This window comes from Schistocerca americana, chromosome 2, assembly GCF_021461395.2.
Source record: "Schistocerca americana isolate TAMUIC-IGC-003095 chromosome 2, iqSchAmer2.1, whole genome shotgun sequence".
NCBI classification, from domain to species: Eukaryota; Metazoa; Arthropoda; class Insecta; order Orthoptera; family Acrididae; genus Schistocerca; species Schistocerca americana.
In genome coordinates this window covers 429,968,220-429,985,336 of record NC_060120.1, presented here as the reverse complement: position 1 = coordinate 429,985,336, position 17,117 = coordinate 429,968,220, and the positions used below count along the sequence as shown (strand labels likewise).

The 17,117-nt window shown below is 39.7% G+C and overlaps 1 protein-coding gene across 2 annotated transcripts in view; it reads right to left on the bottom strand.

The window, feature by feature from the left end:
* Positions 1 to 17,117, bottom strand: part of LOC124592273 (esterase FE4-like) — a 169,196-nt gene that overhangs the window by 56,914 nt on the left and 95,165 nt on the right. For both annotated transcript variants that reach the window (XM_047131821.1, XM_047131820.1), the window contains exons 6-8: positions 14,597 to 14,796; positions 883 to 1,048; positions 600 to 781 (exon numbers count right to left, since the gene is read on the bottom strand). In XM_047131821.1, the coding sequence (XP_046987777.1) occupies positions 600 to 781; positions 883 to 1,048; positions 14,597 to 14,796 (548 nt within the window). The remainder of the gene's footprint in view (positions 1 to 599; positions 782 to 882; positions 1,049 to 14,596; positions 14,797 to 17,117) is intronic.

Here is a 17,117-nt window from a genome sequence, read left to right as displayed (position 1 = left end):
CCTCATGTCAGCATGTTGTAGATGTCTCCACCGGCGCCAACCTTGTGTGAATGCTCTGAAAAGCTAATCATTTGCTTATGACAGGATCTTCTTCCTGTCTGTCAAATTTCGCATCTGTAGCACATCATCTTCGTGGTGTAGCAATTTTAATGGCCAGTAGTGTATATTTCCTCTCAAATGTCTGAAATTAAATAATATAACCAGTGATGAAAAAATATAGATTAAAAGTTAAGTGTGAGGAGTCAAACTGTCACTTCATACATGTTTGCCTCACAATGCTCGATTGCTAACCGCTTGACCACCATGAACTCTTAATATCTGGCACCTACACATACACATCAGTTACAAAATACATGCATAAAGCTTCCTACTGCTACTACTTCCTTACTACTTTCACATTATGTTGTTTTAATGGCCAACTAAAGGTGTGCATAGTTTGGAGTAAATCTGTGATCCCAATGTCATGGCCCTCCCTTGTAAGTATAATATGGAACAGGTAGGTAGTTACCTTCAGTGATACTCTTAATGCTTGTTAGCAAAAATAGGAGTAATAAGTTTTTTTTACAAACTTAGCTTAATATGTTATTTTAGAAACTCACATCCACAAGTTCTTCAAAGGTTTCATTGGTCACAGGTTTTCCACCAAAGTAAAATTCCCTTATTTTGTTTGCTGCAGTCTCTCTCTCTGCTTTGCTGTGTAAACGAAGATCTGGACCAATAACTTTTATAAAATTATCATTGAGATTCTTCACTTTCTCTGGATCATCTGCCAGACCAGTCCCTGAAACAATTAAGGAAGTTAGACAAGACAAGCAACAGATTTTTGAGCAGGCATTAAGAGCAAGATGTATGGTAACTTTCATTGTGATTTCAATTACATACATTTCATCAGAAATTTCCCTTCCCTGCTGGCAACACCAGTAAGGAGAGGCACATTTATGTATTCGCCTTTGTGCAATATATCTGCTGGATGCTCTGTAAGGAAGGCACCCTCAACATTTGGCTCCACCGAGGGTACAAAAACGAACATAAACAGCCGTTCCTTGTCCTGCAATAATAGAATGTAACATGTTATAGCTTGCATAATTGAATTTATTTTTGTCTGTGGATCATTTCTTAGAATGATATTGGACAAGTCATGTTTATATAAAGCATACGTATACATAGCAAAAATACAGTGACAAATATCATTTAACGTATGATTGCATTTATAATAGACTTTTCATAAAAAATGTTACTAAAAGTACATTATGAAAGGCATCAGTGATAATATCGTTCATTTTTCTGTAAGTCCTTGGTCTTTTTATTTTTTTAATTTATTTATTGTTCCGTGGGACCACATTAAGATGAAGTCTCCATGGTCATGGAACGAGTCACTACATGAAATTATAAGACGATTGTAGAAACAGATAAAATGAAATATAAGAAACATATTCAGGTGACACGTCATTAGTTTAAATAAAGAAAATCAAGAATGTAACACTGGAATTTGCTTAATTTTTTTAGCTCTTCCAGGAGCTCCTCGACAGAATAGAAGGAGTGAGCCATGAGGAAACTCTTCAGTTTAGACTTAAAAGCGTTTGGGCTACTGCTAAGATTTTTGAGTTCTTGTGGTAGCTTATTGAAAATGGATGCAGCAGAATACTGCACTCCTTTCTGCACAAGAGTCAAGGAAGTGCATTCCACATGCAGATTTGATTTCTGCCTAGTATTAACTGAGTGAAAGCTGCTAACTTTTGGGAATAAGCTAATATTGCTAACAGCAAACGACATTAAAGAAAATATATACTGTGAGGGTAATGTCAGAATTCCCAGACTATTGAATAGGGGTCGACAAGAGGTTCTAGAACTTACACCACACATAGCTCGAACAGCCCGTTTTTGAGCCAAAAATACCCTTTTTGAATCAGAAGAATTACCCCAAAAAATAATACCATATGACATAAGCATATGAAAATATGCGAAGTAGACTACTTTTCGTGTTGAAATGTCACTTATTTCAGATACTGTTCTAATGGTAAATAAAGCGGCATTTAGTTTCTGAATGAGATCCTGAACATGGGCTTTCCACAACAGCTTACCATCTATCCGTATGCCTAGGAACTTTAACTGTTCCGTCTCGCTTATAACATGCTCATTCTGTCTGATTAAAATATCAGTTCTCGTTTAATTGTGAGTTAGAAACTGTAAAAACTGAGTCTTACTGTGATTTAGCATCAAATTATTTTCCACAAGCCACGAACTTATTTCATGAACTACATTATTTGATAATGTTTCAATATTACACACAAGATCCTTCACTACCAAGCTGGTGTCATCAGCAAACAGAAATATTTTTGAATTACCTGTAATACTAGAAGGCATATCATTTATATAAATAAGAAACAGCAGTGGCCCCAGCACAGATCCTTGGGGAACGCCCCATTTAACAGTGCCCCATTGGGGCTGAACATCATTACCACTCTCAATATTGTGGAGAATTACCTTCTGCTTTCTGTTCTTAAAGTAAGAGGCGAACCAATTGTAAGCTACTCCCCTTACTCCATAATGTTCCAACTTCTGCAGTAATATTTTGTGGTCGACACAGTCAAAAGCCTTCGTTAAATCAAAGAAAACACCTAACGTTCGCAACCTTTTATTTAATCCGTCCAAAACCTCACAGAGAAAAGAGACTATAGCATTTTCAGTTGTTAAGCCATTTCTAAAACCAAACTGTACATTTGACAGCAAATTATGTGAATTTAAATGCTGCAGTAACCTTGTATATACAACCCTCTCGATAACTTTAGCAAACACCAATGGCATAGAAATAGGTCTATAATTATCAACATTATCCCTGTCTCCCTTTTTATAAAGTGGCTTCACTACCGAGTACTTTAATCGGTCAGGAAACCGACCACTCCTAAAGGAAAAGTTACAGATATGGCTAAGTACTGGGCTAACATACATGGAACAATACTTCAGTATTCTGCTAGATACCCCGTCATATCCATGAGAGTTCTTGGTCTTTAGTGATTTAATTATTAACTCAATCTCCCTCTTGTCAGTATCATGGAGGAGCATTTCAGGTAACAGTCTCGGAACGCTTTTTTCTACGAGTGCTATATGATTCCCTGTTGGGACTAGGTTTCTATATATGTACACAAAAAAATGTCATTAAAACCAAATTTATTTCTGCAGGATTCTCTGGGTGATACTTTTGCGATGCATTGTACAGTTCTCTTTTGTAATCTTAATACTCTCTGCAGCATTTCCCCAAACCAGAATGCCATGTGAGAGGTGCAAATGGACTAGTCCATAGTATATTGTTTGTAGAGTGTGTGTGTTTACTGACTGACATTTTTCTCATCAAAAATATGCTTGAATCTATTTTGCTGCAAATGATATTTATGTCATTCTCTCATGTTATATAATAGAAAATCCAGGATGGAATGTAACAATACCAGAGAAGGAAAGTTGCTACTCACCATATATAGCGGAGATGGCGAGTCGCGATAGGCACAACAAAAAGATTCATACAATAATAGCTTTCGGCCAATGGGCCTTTGTCAGCAGTAGACGCACGCACCCACGCACGCACGCACACAGTCTCAGAGAACTGAAACCACACTGTGAGCAGCAGAAACAGTGCATGATGGGAGTGGTGACTGAGTGGGGGTAAGTAGGAAGCTGGGGGCGGGGATGGGGAGGGATAGTATGGCAGGAGTGGCGGACAGGGAAGTGTTGCAGTTTAGACGGAGGGCAAGAGAGAAGGTGCAGAAGGGGGAGGGGGTAAGTAGCGGAAAGGAGAGAAATTAAAAGACTGGGCATGGCGGTGAAAATGACAGCTATGTAGTGCTGGAATGGGAACAGCAATGGAGCAGGATGGGTGAGTTAGGGGCAGAGAGGGGGAGGGATAGTAGGGTAGGGGTGGCGGACAATGAAGTGCTGCACCTTAGAGGAGAGCAAGTGCCATGTGGGGAGGGGAGGGTGTGTGTGTTTGGGGTGTGGGGGTGGGGGTGGGGGGGGGGGGGGGCGAGAGGAGAACATGAATCGCATCAGATACTGTTTTAAGATGAAGTCAGGTTCTGTTGTTTGAAAATAATGGTTGCATATTAGTTCACCACAGACGGGGAGTGGCATCATTGTGACTACATTCGCACAAGACATGCAGTGCCAACTCAAGGCCTTATGGTATGGGGTGCTGTTGGGTACAATCACAAATCACAGTTAGTGTGTTTCCAGGGCACTGTGACCACTGTGTCCTACGTGAAAAACATCCTGTAACCCATAGCCACATCCTTTCTGGGCAACACCCCTGATGTGATTTTTCACCAAGACAATGCATGACCACATGCTGCACAAACACGTGCCTTCTTGGTGTCACAGGATTTCAGCCTTTTGCCATGGCCCGCCAGATTACGCAACTTGTCAGCAATCAAAACTGTGTGGGACATGGTGAAAAGATAGGTGCAGTGCTGTGACCCAGAGCCAGCCACCACATATGAACTTCGAAACCAGATGAACGACACATGGATGGCTATACTGCAGGATGCCATTTGCACCTTTTACACATTAATGCATTCATGCATGGAACAAGTTATCTTACACAACAGGAAATGTGCTGAACTGAGTTGACTAAAATGCTGATCACTTCTGCAGAACATACTAATGTACATGTCCTGTGAATATGAATGTCCTATCTCTACTCATTCAGTGTTCTGTTTCTTCTGAACATGAGTGTAGTGAAAACTGTTGCTCACTGACATATCGTGTTCCTTGCAATCATGCCAATGACTTTACTTTGTTTTGAAAAATACTGCAACGCCAATTAAGTAATTTAATCTAAAATTTAGTGTGGTGCATGATGTTTCTAGTACATTAAAATGTAGTGAAATTGTTGATTAAACACACTAATATTAAAATGTGTATCTCTTCATCAAGCAGAACTGCTTGAACATGTTGTAATTACATGTATGTGCAGTTCTCAGGAACACTTAAATGTATGAAAGATACTTCAGTTCATAGGAAAGTTAGCCTATCCAATTGTGACATTTACAGACCTATATCAATTGCTCCATAAGCATCAAAAATTATAAAAGCAGGACAGAGTAACCTGACTTAAATACAAAGAAAAAATAAGATCCCGAGTGATAATTTGGTTTCAGATGATTTTAGATGCAGCTAAAGATGCTTTGTAACTTCTGACACAAAACAAAGCAACTGGAAAGCATATCAGAGGTTCATAATAAACTTTTTAATCTACAAAAAGCTTTCAAATGGTTCAGTGTTATTAAGCAAGTTCACAGAAAATACTGTTTAGTCACTGAAGTCTTTAATTAATATATTGCCGAATGTAGCAGTCAGTGGTACAAAGTCTCAGTAATTGCCCTGCTCCTCCTTCCAGTGTTTCAAAACCCACCTTTCTTCCCTCCCATATGATGGGGCTAACAGTTTCAAAAGATAGGAATACTTTCCTCTACTTTTAAAAGCAGATCAGCAGTGCTGGCGTTTCATCTCTAGAATTTAAGTACTGGCCCCCCATTCTGTCCTCTTATAATTAAATAGTTTTCTAAAATGGAAACACACATTTATACAGTTGATGAATCACCTATGGTACAATCTGTCATACACTGAAGAGCCAAAGCATCTGGTAAATGAGCCTAACATCATGTAGGGCATCCCTGAACACACACATAAGTGCTGCAACGTGACATGGTATAGACTTGACTAATGTCTGAAGTAGTACTGGAGGGAACTGACACCATGAGCCCTGCAGGGCTGTTCATAAATCCACAAGAGTAGGGGGTGGAGATCTCTTCTGAACAGCACGTTGCAAGGCATTCCACATATGTTCAATAATGTTCACGTCTGGGGAGTTTGGTGGCCAGCAGAAGTGTTTAAACTCAGAAGTGTGTTCCTGGAGCCACTCTGTAGCAATACTGGACATGTGGGGTGTCATATTTTCCTGCTGGAATTGCACATGTCCATTGGAATGCACAGTAGACATGAATGGATGCAGGTTATAAGACAGCACGTGTCACCTATCAGTGTCGTATCTAAACATATTGAGAGTTCCGTATCACTCCAAATGCACATGTCTCACACCATTACAGAACCTTCACCAGCTTGAACAGTCCCTAGCTGACATGCAGGGTTCATGGATTCATGAGGTTGTCCCCATACCTGTACACATCCATCTGCTCAATACAATTTGAAATGAGACTCATCCAACCAGGCTACATGCTTCCAGTCATCAACAGTCCAACATTATTGTTGATGGGTCCAGGTGAGGTGTAAAGGTTCGTGTCATGCAATCATCAAGGTTACACACGTGCACCTTCAGCTCCAAAAGCCTATATCAATGAAGTTTCATTGAATGGTTCACATGCTTACACCTTTTGATGGCCCAGCATTGAAATCTGCGGCGATTTGTGGAAGGGTTGCACTTCTGTCATGTTGAACGATTCTCTTCAGTTGTCATTGGTCCCATACTTGCAGGATCCTTTTCTGGCCGCTGCAATCTCAGAGATTTGATGTTTTACTGGATTCCTGATATTCACAGTGCACCCGTGAAATGGTCGTATGGGAAAATTCCCACTACACTGCTACCTTGGAGATGTGTCCCATTGCTCAGACTATAACGCTATGTTCAAACTCTCATAAATCTTGACAGCTTGCCATTGTAGCAACAGTAACTGATCTAACAACTGTGCCAGACACTTTTCATCTTATATAGGTGTTGTCGACCACAGTGCCATATTCTGCCTTTTTACATATCTCTTTATTTGAATACGAATGCCCATACCAGTTTCTTTGGCACTTCAGTGTATATGCATGCAATGGTGCAATAAGTATTTGACTGGACTGAAGCTGATTTATCGTTAGGATATGAAGATACAGGATGTCTCAGGAAGAATTCTCAATATTCGGGGCTATGACAGGAACACTCATTCAAAGCAAAAACTTCATATGGACAAATGCCCTATTCAGAATGGCTTATGAGATTTCCAAGTTATTTTCAGATCTGTGTTTGATGCAGCATGATCAGTAACAAGTGGATAGGCCCAGTCATTTTAGAAGAGTGAATAACAGGACACACACACTGGCATTTTTTGGAAAATTCATTTGTTGAACACCTTGGAGTAGATAATATCATGTGACAAGTATGGTAATGCTTAGAAGCGAAAGTGTTAAAAGTACATATTTTTCAATTGATATTTTGTAAAACTCATGTTGTAATGTTTACTAACTGTTGGACACATTTACATGTTTAGATCTGACTACGTATTTAATAATACATAAAATAAATAACAATCTATATTAAATGCATTCTATCTTGGAAACCATTTGGAATAGATCATATGTTCATAAGGAGTTTTTTTTGCTTTAAATGATTGTTGCTGTTACGTCCTTGAATACTGACAGTTCCTCCAGGGACACTTTATACACTGAGAGGCAAAAAGATTGCCCAGCCCAAATAATTTAAGAGTCCGATAACAGAGCATTGCACATGCCCAAGCTTAGAAGTGCCAATGTTCACAATTCTAGCAGTCTGTGGAGCTTCAGCTCAGTGTTTGCATCAAATAGAAGCAATAGAATAGTGAGGATGCAGTTTATGTCAAGATTCATTCCAGTTTAACTTACTGTATCGTTTCTCTAGAAAATCATTATTCGATTCAGGTAGAAACAGTTGAAGTATAAGATCTACACGTCAGTCAAATTACTAGAATGAAAGGATTTCACATTTGTTTCAATGGCTGAAAGGATACAATGATGGTTTATGAACATAAAGGATGAATGTTCAAATCTAACTGAGTCAGTTATATTTTCTTCTTTTTTTATATATTTAAACATGTGTAGGTAATATTTTAAATTTTAATTCGCTACTAATTGTGCAGTTGAAGGCATTTCTAGGTTCCACATTCTTTCAAAAGATTCCATTTTATGATAGGTTAACCTTTACACAAACAGAAAAATAGTCATTGTAAAAATACTGTGTTTATTTCAAGTTATTTCGACTGCCACCTGGCATCTCTCTAGTTTTAAGCTAAGAGAAACATATCAGCTGATTGGCGTACATCATAGGTCTGCTACAAATTGACTGATGTGAATGTCAGTGAATAACTGCTCTCTTTGAAAATGGTTTTAGCGCATCTGAGGGTGGACATTGTTACGGTGTTTATGCTTCCACAGCAAGGAGATCAATTAGACAATTTAGAGAATGGTGAGGTGGTAAGATGTTCAATACCTGGAAGACCATGAGTCTGTGAGTGGAGACAAGATGAATGACTGGTCAGGTTTGCCCAGAATGCTCCTTTGTTATTTATCCAGGAATTATGAAGAACTTCACATTTCCTGGGATAGTTGAGAATTGCTCCCAGAAGATTAACGGATTTTGGAATCAGGTCCCCTCATACTTTTATCAAAGAACTGTTGTCTGATGAACAAATCATGGATAGACTAGCAATTGTGAGTTCCTGGGAAGATGTCCATTGGAGGAAAGTCATTTTCTTTGTCTGTGTCCATGAGCAGAGGTCCTGCTCTCGTTTACCACAAAGATGGACAATGAAATGATGCATGCTTCATAGCCACATGCGCTAGAAGTGGATGTATAAGTGTGAAATGTTGGGACTGGATGTCTTACATGTCAACTTAAGAATGTATTCAAGGCAAGTTCAAATTCAATTCAGCATACTATGAGCATTTCCTTCAAAAAATAATCATCTATGGAGCTCGACCTTGGTACCCCAAAGGACATCTCACTTACCAACATGATGATCATCCATCATACACTTGGTGTTGTTGTTGTTGTTGTTGTTGTTGTGGTCTTCAGTTCTGAGACTGGTTTGATGGAGCTCTCCATGCTACTCTATCCTGTGCAAGCTTCTTCATCTCCCAGTACCTACTGCAGCCTACATCCTTCTGAATCTGCTTAGTGTATTCATCTCTTGGTCTCCCTCTACGATTTTTACCCTCCACGCTGCCCTCTGGTACTAAATTTGTGATCCCTTGATGCATCAGAACATGTCCTACCAACCGATCCTTTCTTCTAGTCAAGTTGTACCACAAACTGCACTTCTCCCCAATTCTATTCAATACCTCCTCATTAGTTATGTGATCTACCCATCTAATCTTCAGCATTCTTCTGTAGCACCACATTTTGAAAGCTTCTAGTCTCTTCTTGTCTAAACTATTTATTGTCCATGTTTCACTTCCATACATGGCTATACTCCATACAAATACTTTCAGAAACGACTTCCTGACACTTAAATCTATACTCGATGTTAACAAATTTCTCTTCTTCAGAAACGCTTTCCTTGCCATTGCCAGTCTACATTTTATATCCTCTCTACTTCGACCATCATCAGTTATTTTGCTCCCCAAATAGCAAAACTCCTTTACTACTTTAAGTGTCTCATTTCCCAATCTAATTCCCTCAGCATCACCCAACTTCATTAGACTACATTCCATTATCCTCGTTTTGCTTTTGTTGATGTTCATCTTATACCCTCCTCTCCAGACACTGTCCATTCCATTCAACTGCTCTTTCAAGTCCTTTGCTGCCTCTGACAGAATTACAATGTCATTGGCGAACCTCTCCCTTTAGTTTAAATACCTACTCTGAACTTTTCTTTTATTTCCTTTACTGCTTGCTCAATATACAGATTGAATAGCATCGGGGAGAGGCTACAACCCTGTCTCACTCCCTTCCCAACCACTGCTTCCCTTTCATGTCCCTTGACTCTTATAACTGCCATCTGGTTTCTGTACAAATTGTAAGTAGCCTTTTGCTCCCTGTATTTTACCCCTGCCACCTTCAGAATTTGAAAGAGAGTATTCCAGTCAACATTGTCAAGAGCTTTCTCTAAGTCTACAAATGCTAGAAATGTAAGTTTGCCTTTCCTTAATCTATTTTCTAAGATAAATCATAGGGTCAGTATTGCCTCACGTGTTCCAACATTTCTATGGAATCCAAACTGATCTTCCCCGAGGTCGGCTTCTACCAGTTTTTCCATTCGTCTGCAAAGAATTCGCGTTAGTATTTTGCAGCTGTGACTTATTAAACTGATAGTTCGGTAATTTTCACATCTGTCAATGCCTGCTCTCTTTGGGATTGGAATTATTATATTCTTCTTGAAGTCTGAGGGAATTTTGCCTGTCTCATACATCTTGCTCACCAGATGGTAGAGTTTTGTCAGGACTGGCTCTCTCAAGGCTGTCATTAGTTCTAATGGAATGTTGTCTACTCCCGGGGCCTTGTTTCGACTTAGGTCTTTCAGTGCTCTGTCAAACTCTTCATGCAGTATCATATCTCCCACTTCCTCTTCATCTACCTCCTCTTCCATTTCCATAATATTGTCCTCAAGAACATTGCTTTTTTTAACACCCTCCAAGGATGATTATTTTTATTGTTATGGGAGGTAAAATAAATATATCCTTCCAAGGAAGATTATGTTTAGACGTCAACCCTGACTAGTTATTCACTGAAGAGAATGTTGAATAAAAGCAAAAAAAGAAAATATAATTTAATAACAATAGTAAATAAAGCATAAAATATTTGTGATGTGATTAAAAAAAAGGGCTGCAGTAAGATTCGACCCGACACATACTACAACTACCAGTGCAGTAAGTAGACATGCTACCAAGCAGCTTCTGATCTCTTCTTGTTAGCATAATGGTCGAATAGCCCTACCATAATTTAAGAATAAACACTTAAACTGGAAATAACAGGTAATGGAAGGCATATCCAGATGCTTGTGTAAACTGCACATAAGGACTTGGAAAATTATGCAAATCAGCTAAAACGTTTCTCTAAGCTGCTAAGCTGAAAACTATGGACACAGCAAGTGGTATGTTGAAATAATTACAAATAAATAAATCCATTTTCAATATTTTTACAAGGACCATTTGTCTGTTTGTTTAAAGATTCGACTATTATAAAATGGAATCTTTTGAAAGATAGTGGAACCTAGAAATGCCTACAGCTGCACAATCTGTGGTGATCTAAGCATAAAAAGAAAGGCAACTGATTCCAATTAGATTCGAATGCTCATCCCTTACATTTGTAAATCGTCACCCTATTCACTTAGCAATTGAAAAAAATGTGGAACATTCATAATTGCAGTAATTCTACTGATGTGGAGTTTTTTTGTTTCAACCATTTCCTGCTGCTTGGATAATGATTTTCGAAAGAAAAGATATGATGAGAATGAATCTTTACATACACTGTATCCTAACTATTATATTGCTTCTATTTTTACACCTACATCCATACTCCGCAAGCCAACTGATGGTGTGTGGCAGAGCGTACTTTGAATACCTCTATCAGTTCTCCCTTCTATTCCAGTCTCGTATTGTTTGTGGAAAGAAAGACTGTCGGTATGCCTCTGTGTGGGCTCTAATCTCTCTGATTTTATCCTCATGGTCTCTTCGTGAGATATACATAGGAGGGAGCAATATACTGCTTGACTCTTTGGTGAAGGTATGTTCTCGAAACTTTGACAAAAGCCCGTACCGAGCTACTGAGTGTCTCTCCTGCAGAGTCTTCCACTGGAGTTTAACATCTCTGTAACACTTTTGTGATTACTAAAAGATCCTGTAATGAAGCGCGCTGCTCTCCATTGGATCTTCTCTCTCTCTTCTATCAACCCTATCTGGTACGGATCCCACACCAGCGAGCAGTATTCAAGCAGTGAGCAAACTAGTGTACTGTAACCTACTTCCTTTGTTTTCGGATTGCATTTCCTTTGGATTCTTCCTATGAATCTCAGTCTGGCATCTGCTTTACCAACGATTAATCTTATATGGTCATTCCATTTTAAATCACTCTTAATGCCTACTCTCAGATAATTTATGGAATTAACTGCTTCCAGTTGCTGACCTGCTATATTGTAGCTAAATGATAAAGGATCTTTCTTTCTATGTATTCGCAGCACATTACACTTGTCTACATTGAGATTCAAATTCCATTCCCTGCACCATGCTTCAATTCGCTGCAGATCCTCCTGCATTGCAGTACAATTTTCTATTGTTACAACCTCTCAATATACCACAGCATCATCCGCAAAAAGCCTCAATGAACTTACGATGTTATCCACAAGGTCATTTATGTATATTGTGAATAGCAATGGTCCTACGACACTCCCCTGTGGCACACCTGAAATCACTCTTACTTCGGAAGACTTCTCTCCATTGAGAATGACATGCTGTGTTCCGTTATCTAGGAACTCTTCAATCCAATCACACAATTGGTCTGATAGTCCATATGCTCTTACTTTGTTCATTTAATGAGTGTGGGGAACTGTATTGAATGCCTTGCAGAAGTCAAGAAACACGGCATCTACCTGGGAACCCGTGTCTATGGCCCTCTGAGTCTTGTGGACGAATAGCACAAGCTGGGTTTCACACGATCGTCTTTTTCAAAACCCATGCTGATTCCTACAGAGTAGATTTCCAGTCTCCAGCAAAGTCATTGTACTCTAACATAATGTTGTTGTTGTTGTGGTCTTCAGTCCTGAGACTGGTTTGATGCAGCTCTCCATGCTACTCTATCCTGTGCAAGCTTTTTCATCTCCCAGTACCTACTGCAACCTACATCCTTCTGAATCTGCTTAGTGTATTCATCTCTTGGTCTCCCTCTACGATTTTTACCCTCCACGCTGCCCTCCAATACTAAATTGGTGATCCCTTGATGCCTCAGAACATGTCCTACCAACCGATCCCTTCTTCTGGTCAAGTTGTGCCACAAACTTCTCTTCTCCCCAATCCTATTCAATACTTCCTCATTAGTTATGTGATCTACCCATCTAATCTTCAGCATTCTTCTATAGCACCACATTTCGAAAGCTTCTATTCTCTTCTTGTCCAAATTATTTATCGTCCATGTTTCACTTCCATACATGGCTACACTCCATACGAATACTTTCAGAAATGACTTCCTGACACTTAAATCAATACTGGATGTTAACAAATTTCTCTTCTTCAGAAACGCTTTCCTTGCCATTGCCAGCCTACATTTTATATCCTCTCTACTTCGACCATCATCAGTTATTTTGCTCCCCAAATAGCAAAACTCCTTTACTACTTTAAGTGCCTCATAATACGTGTTCCAAAATTCTACAACTGATCGACGTTAGAGATATAGGCCTATAGTTCTGCATATCTGTTCGACGTCCCTTCTTGAAAACGGGGATGACCTGTGCCCTTTTCCAATCCTTTGGGACGTTATGCTCTTCTAGAGACCTATGGTACACCACTGCAAGAAGGGACGCAAGTTCCTTCACGTACTCTGTGTAAAATCGAACTGGTATCCCATCGGGTCCAGTGACCTTTCCTCTATTGAGCGATTTTAATTGTTTCCCTATCCCTCTGTCGTCTATTTCGATCTCTACCATTTTGTCATCTGTGCAACAATCTAGAGAAGGAGCTACAGTGCAGTCTTCCTCTGTGAAACAGCTTTGGAAAAAGACATTTAGTATTTCGGCCTTTAGTCTGTCATCCTCTGTTTCAGTACCATTTTGGTCACAGAGTGTCTGGACATTTTGTTTTGATCCACCTACTGCTTTGACATAAGACCAAAATTTCTTAAGATTTTGTGCCAAGTCAGTACATAGAACTTTACTTTTGAATTCATTGAATGCCTCTCGCATAGCTCTCCTCTCACTACATTTCGCTTCGCGTAATTTTTATTTGTCTGCAAGGCTTTGGCTACGTTTATGTTTGCTGTGAAGTTCCCTTTGCTTCCGCAGCAGTTTTCTTATTCAGTTGTTGTACCATGGTGGCTCTTTTCCATCTCTTACGATCTTGCTTGGCACATACTCATTTAATGCATATTGTACGATGGTTTTGAACTTTGTCCACTGATCCTCAACACTATCTGTACTTGAGACAAAACTTTTGTGTTGAGCCATCAAGTACTCCGAAATCTGCTTTTTGTCACTTTTGCTAAACAGAAAAATCTTCCTACCCTTTTTAATATTTCTATTTATAGCTGAAACCATCGATGCAGTAACTGATTTATGATCACTGATTCCATTTTCTGTGTTAACTGTTTCAAATAGTTCGGGTCTGTTTGTCACCACAAGGTCTAATATGTTATCGCTACGAGTCGGTTCTCTGTTTAACTGCTCAAGGTAGTTTTCAGATAATGTACTTAAAAAAATTTCACTTGATTCTTTGTCACTGCCAACTGTTATAAATTTTTGAGTCTCCCAGTCTATATACAGCAAATTAAAATCTCCACCCAGAACTATAACATGGTCGGGAAACCTACTCGAAATATTTTCCAAATTTTCCTTCAGTCCAATTTGACAATGTTAACACCAGGATGAAGTGTTGTGAACACTGGCACTTCTGAACTTGGGCATGCACAATTAACTGGTTTTGGACTCTAAATTATTCTGATTGGGCAATCTTTTTGCTTCTCATTGTACATGGTAATCAGTTTTTCAGTACTTTAGCCTATGTAACATTTTTCTATTACTCCTAATTGTTGTCAACATGCATGAGTATTCAAAGATCCATTAACATCTTTAGTTTATCTCTAAAACTGATGTTAGAGTGAATGACCAGAAACAGAGATCTATAAATGCACAGTAATGTTTGCACAACTCACCTCATCACTCAGAGCATGTTTCATTGCTTGTGGAAACTTTTCTGCAGGGATAGTTCTCAGAAACTTAACTAATTCTTTTGAATCTGTTGTTGTAAGGCCAAAGTGTTCTGCAAGGCGGTGAGATCGTTCCTTGGCTGTTTCTGAGAATGACCAAGGATTTAATGGTGAGCCACCCATAGCTATAACACGGTGAAATAAACCTGGAATAGCAGAAATATCTTGTAGTGCATCTACAATCACAGTATACATCGACATTTCTACACTGCAAACCACCATGAAGTGCATAAAGAGGGTCTTTCCCACAATACAATCTATTACACATTCTACCCATTCCATTTTCACATGGAATGGGGGAAGAATGATTGCTTAAATGATTTTACATGTTCTGATTAGTCTAAGTTTGTTTTATGGCCTCTATGAAAGTGCTACATAGAGGGTTGTAGAACATTCCGAGATTCCTCATTTAATACTGTCTCTTCAAGCTTTGTAAGGGGCCTTTTACAGCATAATTGCCAGTTTGCCAGTTTGAGTTTTCAGCATCTCAGTGATGCCATCTCTTATTGGTCAAAAAACAACTGATCATTCATGCTGCTCTTAATTGTGCAATCTCATCTGTTGGTACTATTTGATATGGATCCCACTTCCTTGAGCAATATTCTAGATTAGCCATGAGAGTTGTGAGCAAGCTCCTTTGCAGATTCACTGCATTTTCATAGCATCATAGCAATGGACTAAAGTGTATTCTATTCGCTGCTTTACCTACTATTCAACCTCATTTCTAATCCTGCAGATTGTTAAACCCAAGTGTTTGCCCAAGTTGACTGATTCCATTTGTGAATAACTGATATTGTAGTTACAGGATAATATGTTTCTGCTTTTTTGAAGTTAAAAAAAAATATACATTTTGGTACACAAGTCGCCAATCTTTGCTCCAATATCATATCTTGTCAAGACTTGGCTGAATATTTTTGTAGGTTTTTCTTTTCAGATAGTACTTTGTTACAGATAACTGTAGCACATACAAAATGTCTGGGATTAATATTATTACAGAAGGAAAGTTACTACTCACTATATAGGCAGAGACACAGAGTCACGATAGGCACAACAAAAAGATTCACACAATTATAGCTTTTGGCCATGTGGCCATGAAGGCCTTTGTCAGCAATACCAGCAATACACACACACACACACACACACACACACACACGCACACACACACACACACACACACACACACAGTGTTGCAGTTTAGACGGAGGGCAGGAAAGAAGGTGGGGAGGGGGGAGGGAGTAATGGAAAGGAGAGAAACAAAAAGAAATTAAAAGACTGGGTGTGGCGGTGAAATGACGGCTGTGTAGTGCTGGAATGGGAACAGCGATGGGGCTGGATGGGTGAGGATAGTGACTAACAAAGGTTGAGACTAGGAGGGTTACGGGAATGTAGGATGTATTGTAGGGAAAGTTGCCACCTACGCAATTCAGAAAAGATGTTGTTGGTGGGAAGTATCCACATGGCACACACTGTGTAGCAGTCATTGAGATGAGGGGTATAATGTTTGGCAGCGTGTTCAGCAACAGGGTGGTCCACTTGTTCTTTGGCCACAGTTTGTCGGTGGATGTTCATGCGGACAGACAGCTTGCTTGTTGTCATGCCTACATAGAATGCAGCACAGTGGTTGCAGCTTAGCTTGTAGATCACATGACTAGTTCCACAGGTAGCCCTGCCTTTGATGGGATAGGTGATGTCTGTGACCAGACTGGAGTAGGTGGTGGTAGGATGATGTATGGGACAGGTCTTGCATCTAGGTCTATTACAGGGGTATGAGCAATGAGGGAAGGGATTGGGAGCAGGGGTTGTGTAAGGATGGAAGAGTATATTGTGAAGGTTCGGTGGATGGCGGAATACCACTGTACGAGGGGTGGGAACGATAGTGGGTAGGATATTTCTCATTTCAGAGCACGATGAGAGGTAATCGAAACCCTGGCAGAGAATGTAATTCAGTTGCTCCAGTCCTGGGTGGTACTGAGTTACGAGGGGAATGCTCCTCTGTGGCTGGACTGTGGGACTTTGGGGAGGGGGGGGGGGGGGGGAGAGGGGAGACTGGAAAGATAAGGCACAGGAGATTACTTTTTTTACAAGGTTGCGAGGACAATTACAGTCAATGTAATACCCTCGGTATATTTTGAGAGGGACTGTTCATCACTGCAGATGCTATGACCATTGGTGGATAGTCTGTGTGGAAGGGACTTCTTGGCATGGAATGGGTGGCAATTGTCGAATTGGAGGTATTGCTGGTGGTTAGTAGGTTTGATACGGATGGCGGTACTGATGTAGCCATGTCTGAGGTGGAGTTCAACATCTAGGAAGGTGGCCTGTTTGGTTGAGTAGGACCAGGTGAAGCAAATGGGGAGAAGTTGTTGAGGTTCTGGAGGAATGTGAATAAGGTGTCTTCACCTTCAATCCAGATAGTAAAGATGTCACCAGTGAATCTGAACCAGGTGAGGGGTTTAGGATTCTTGGT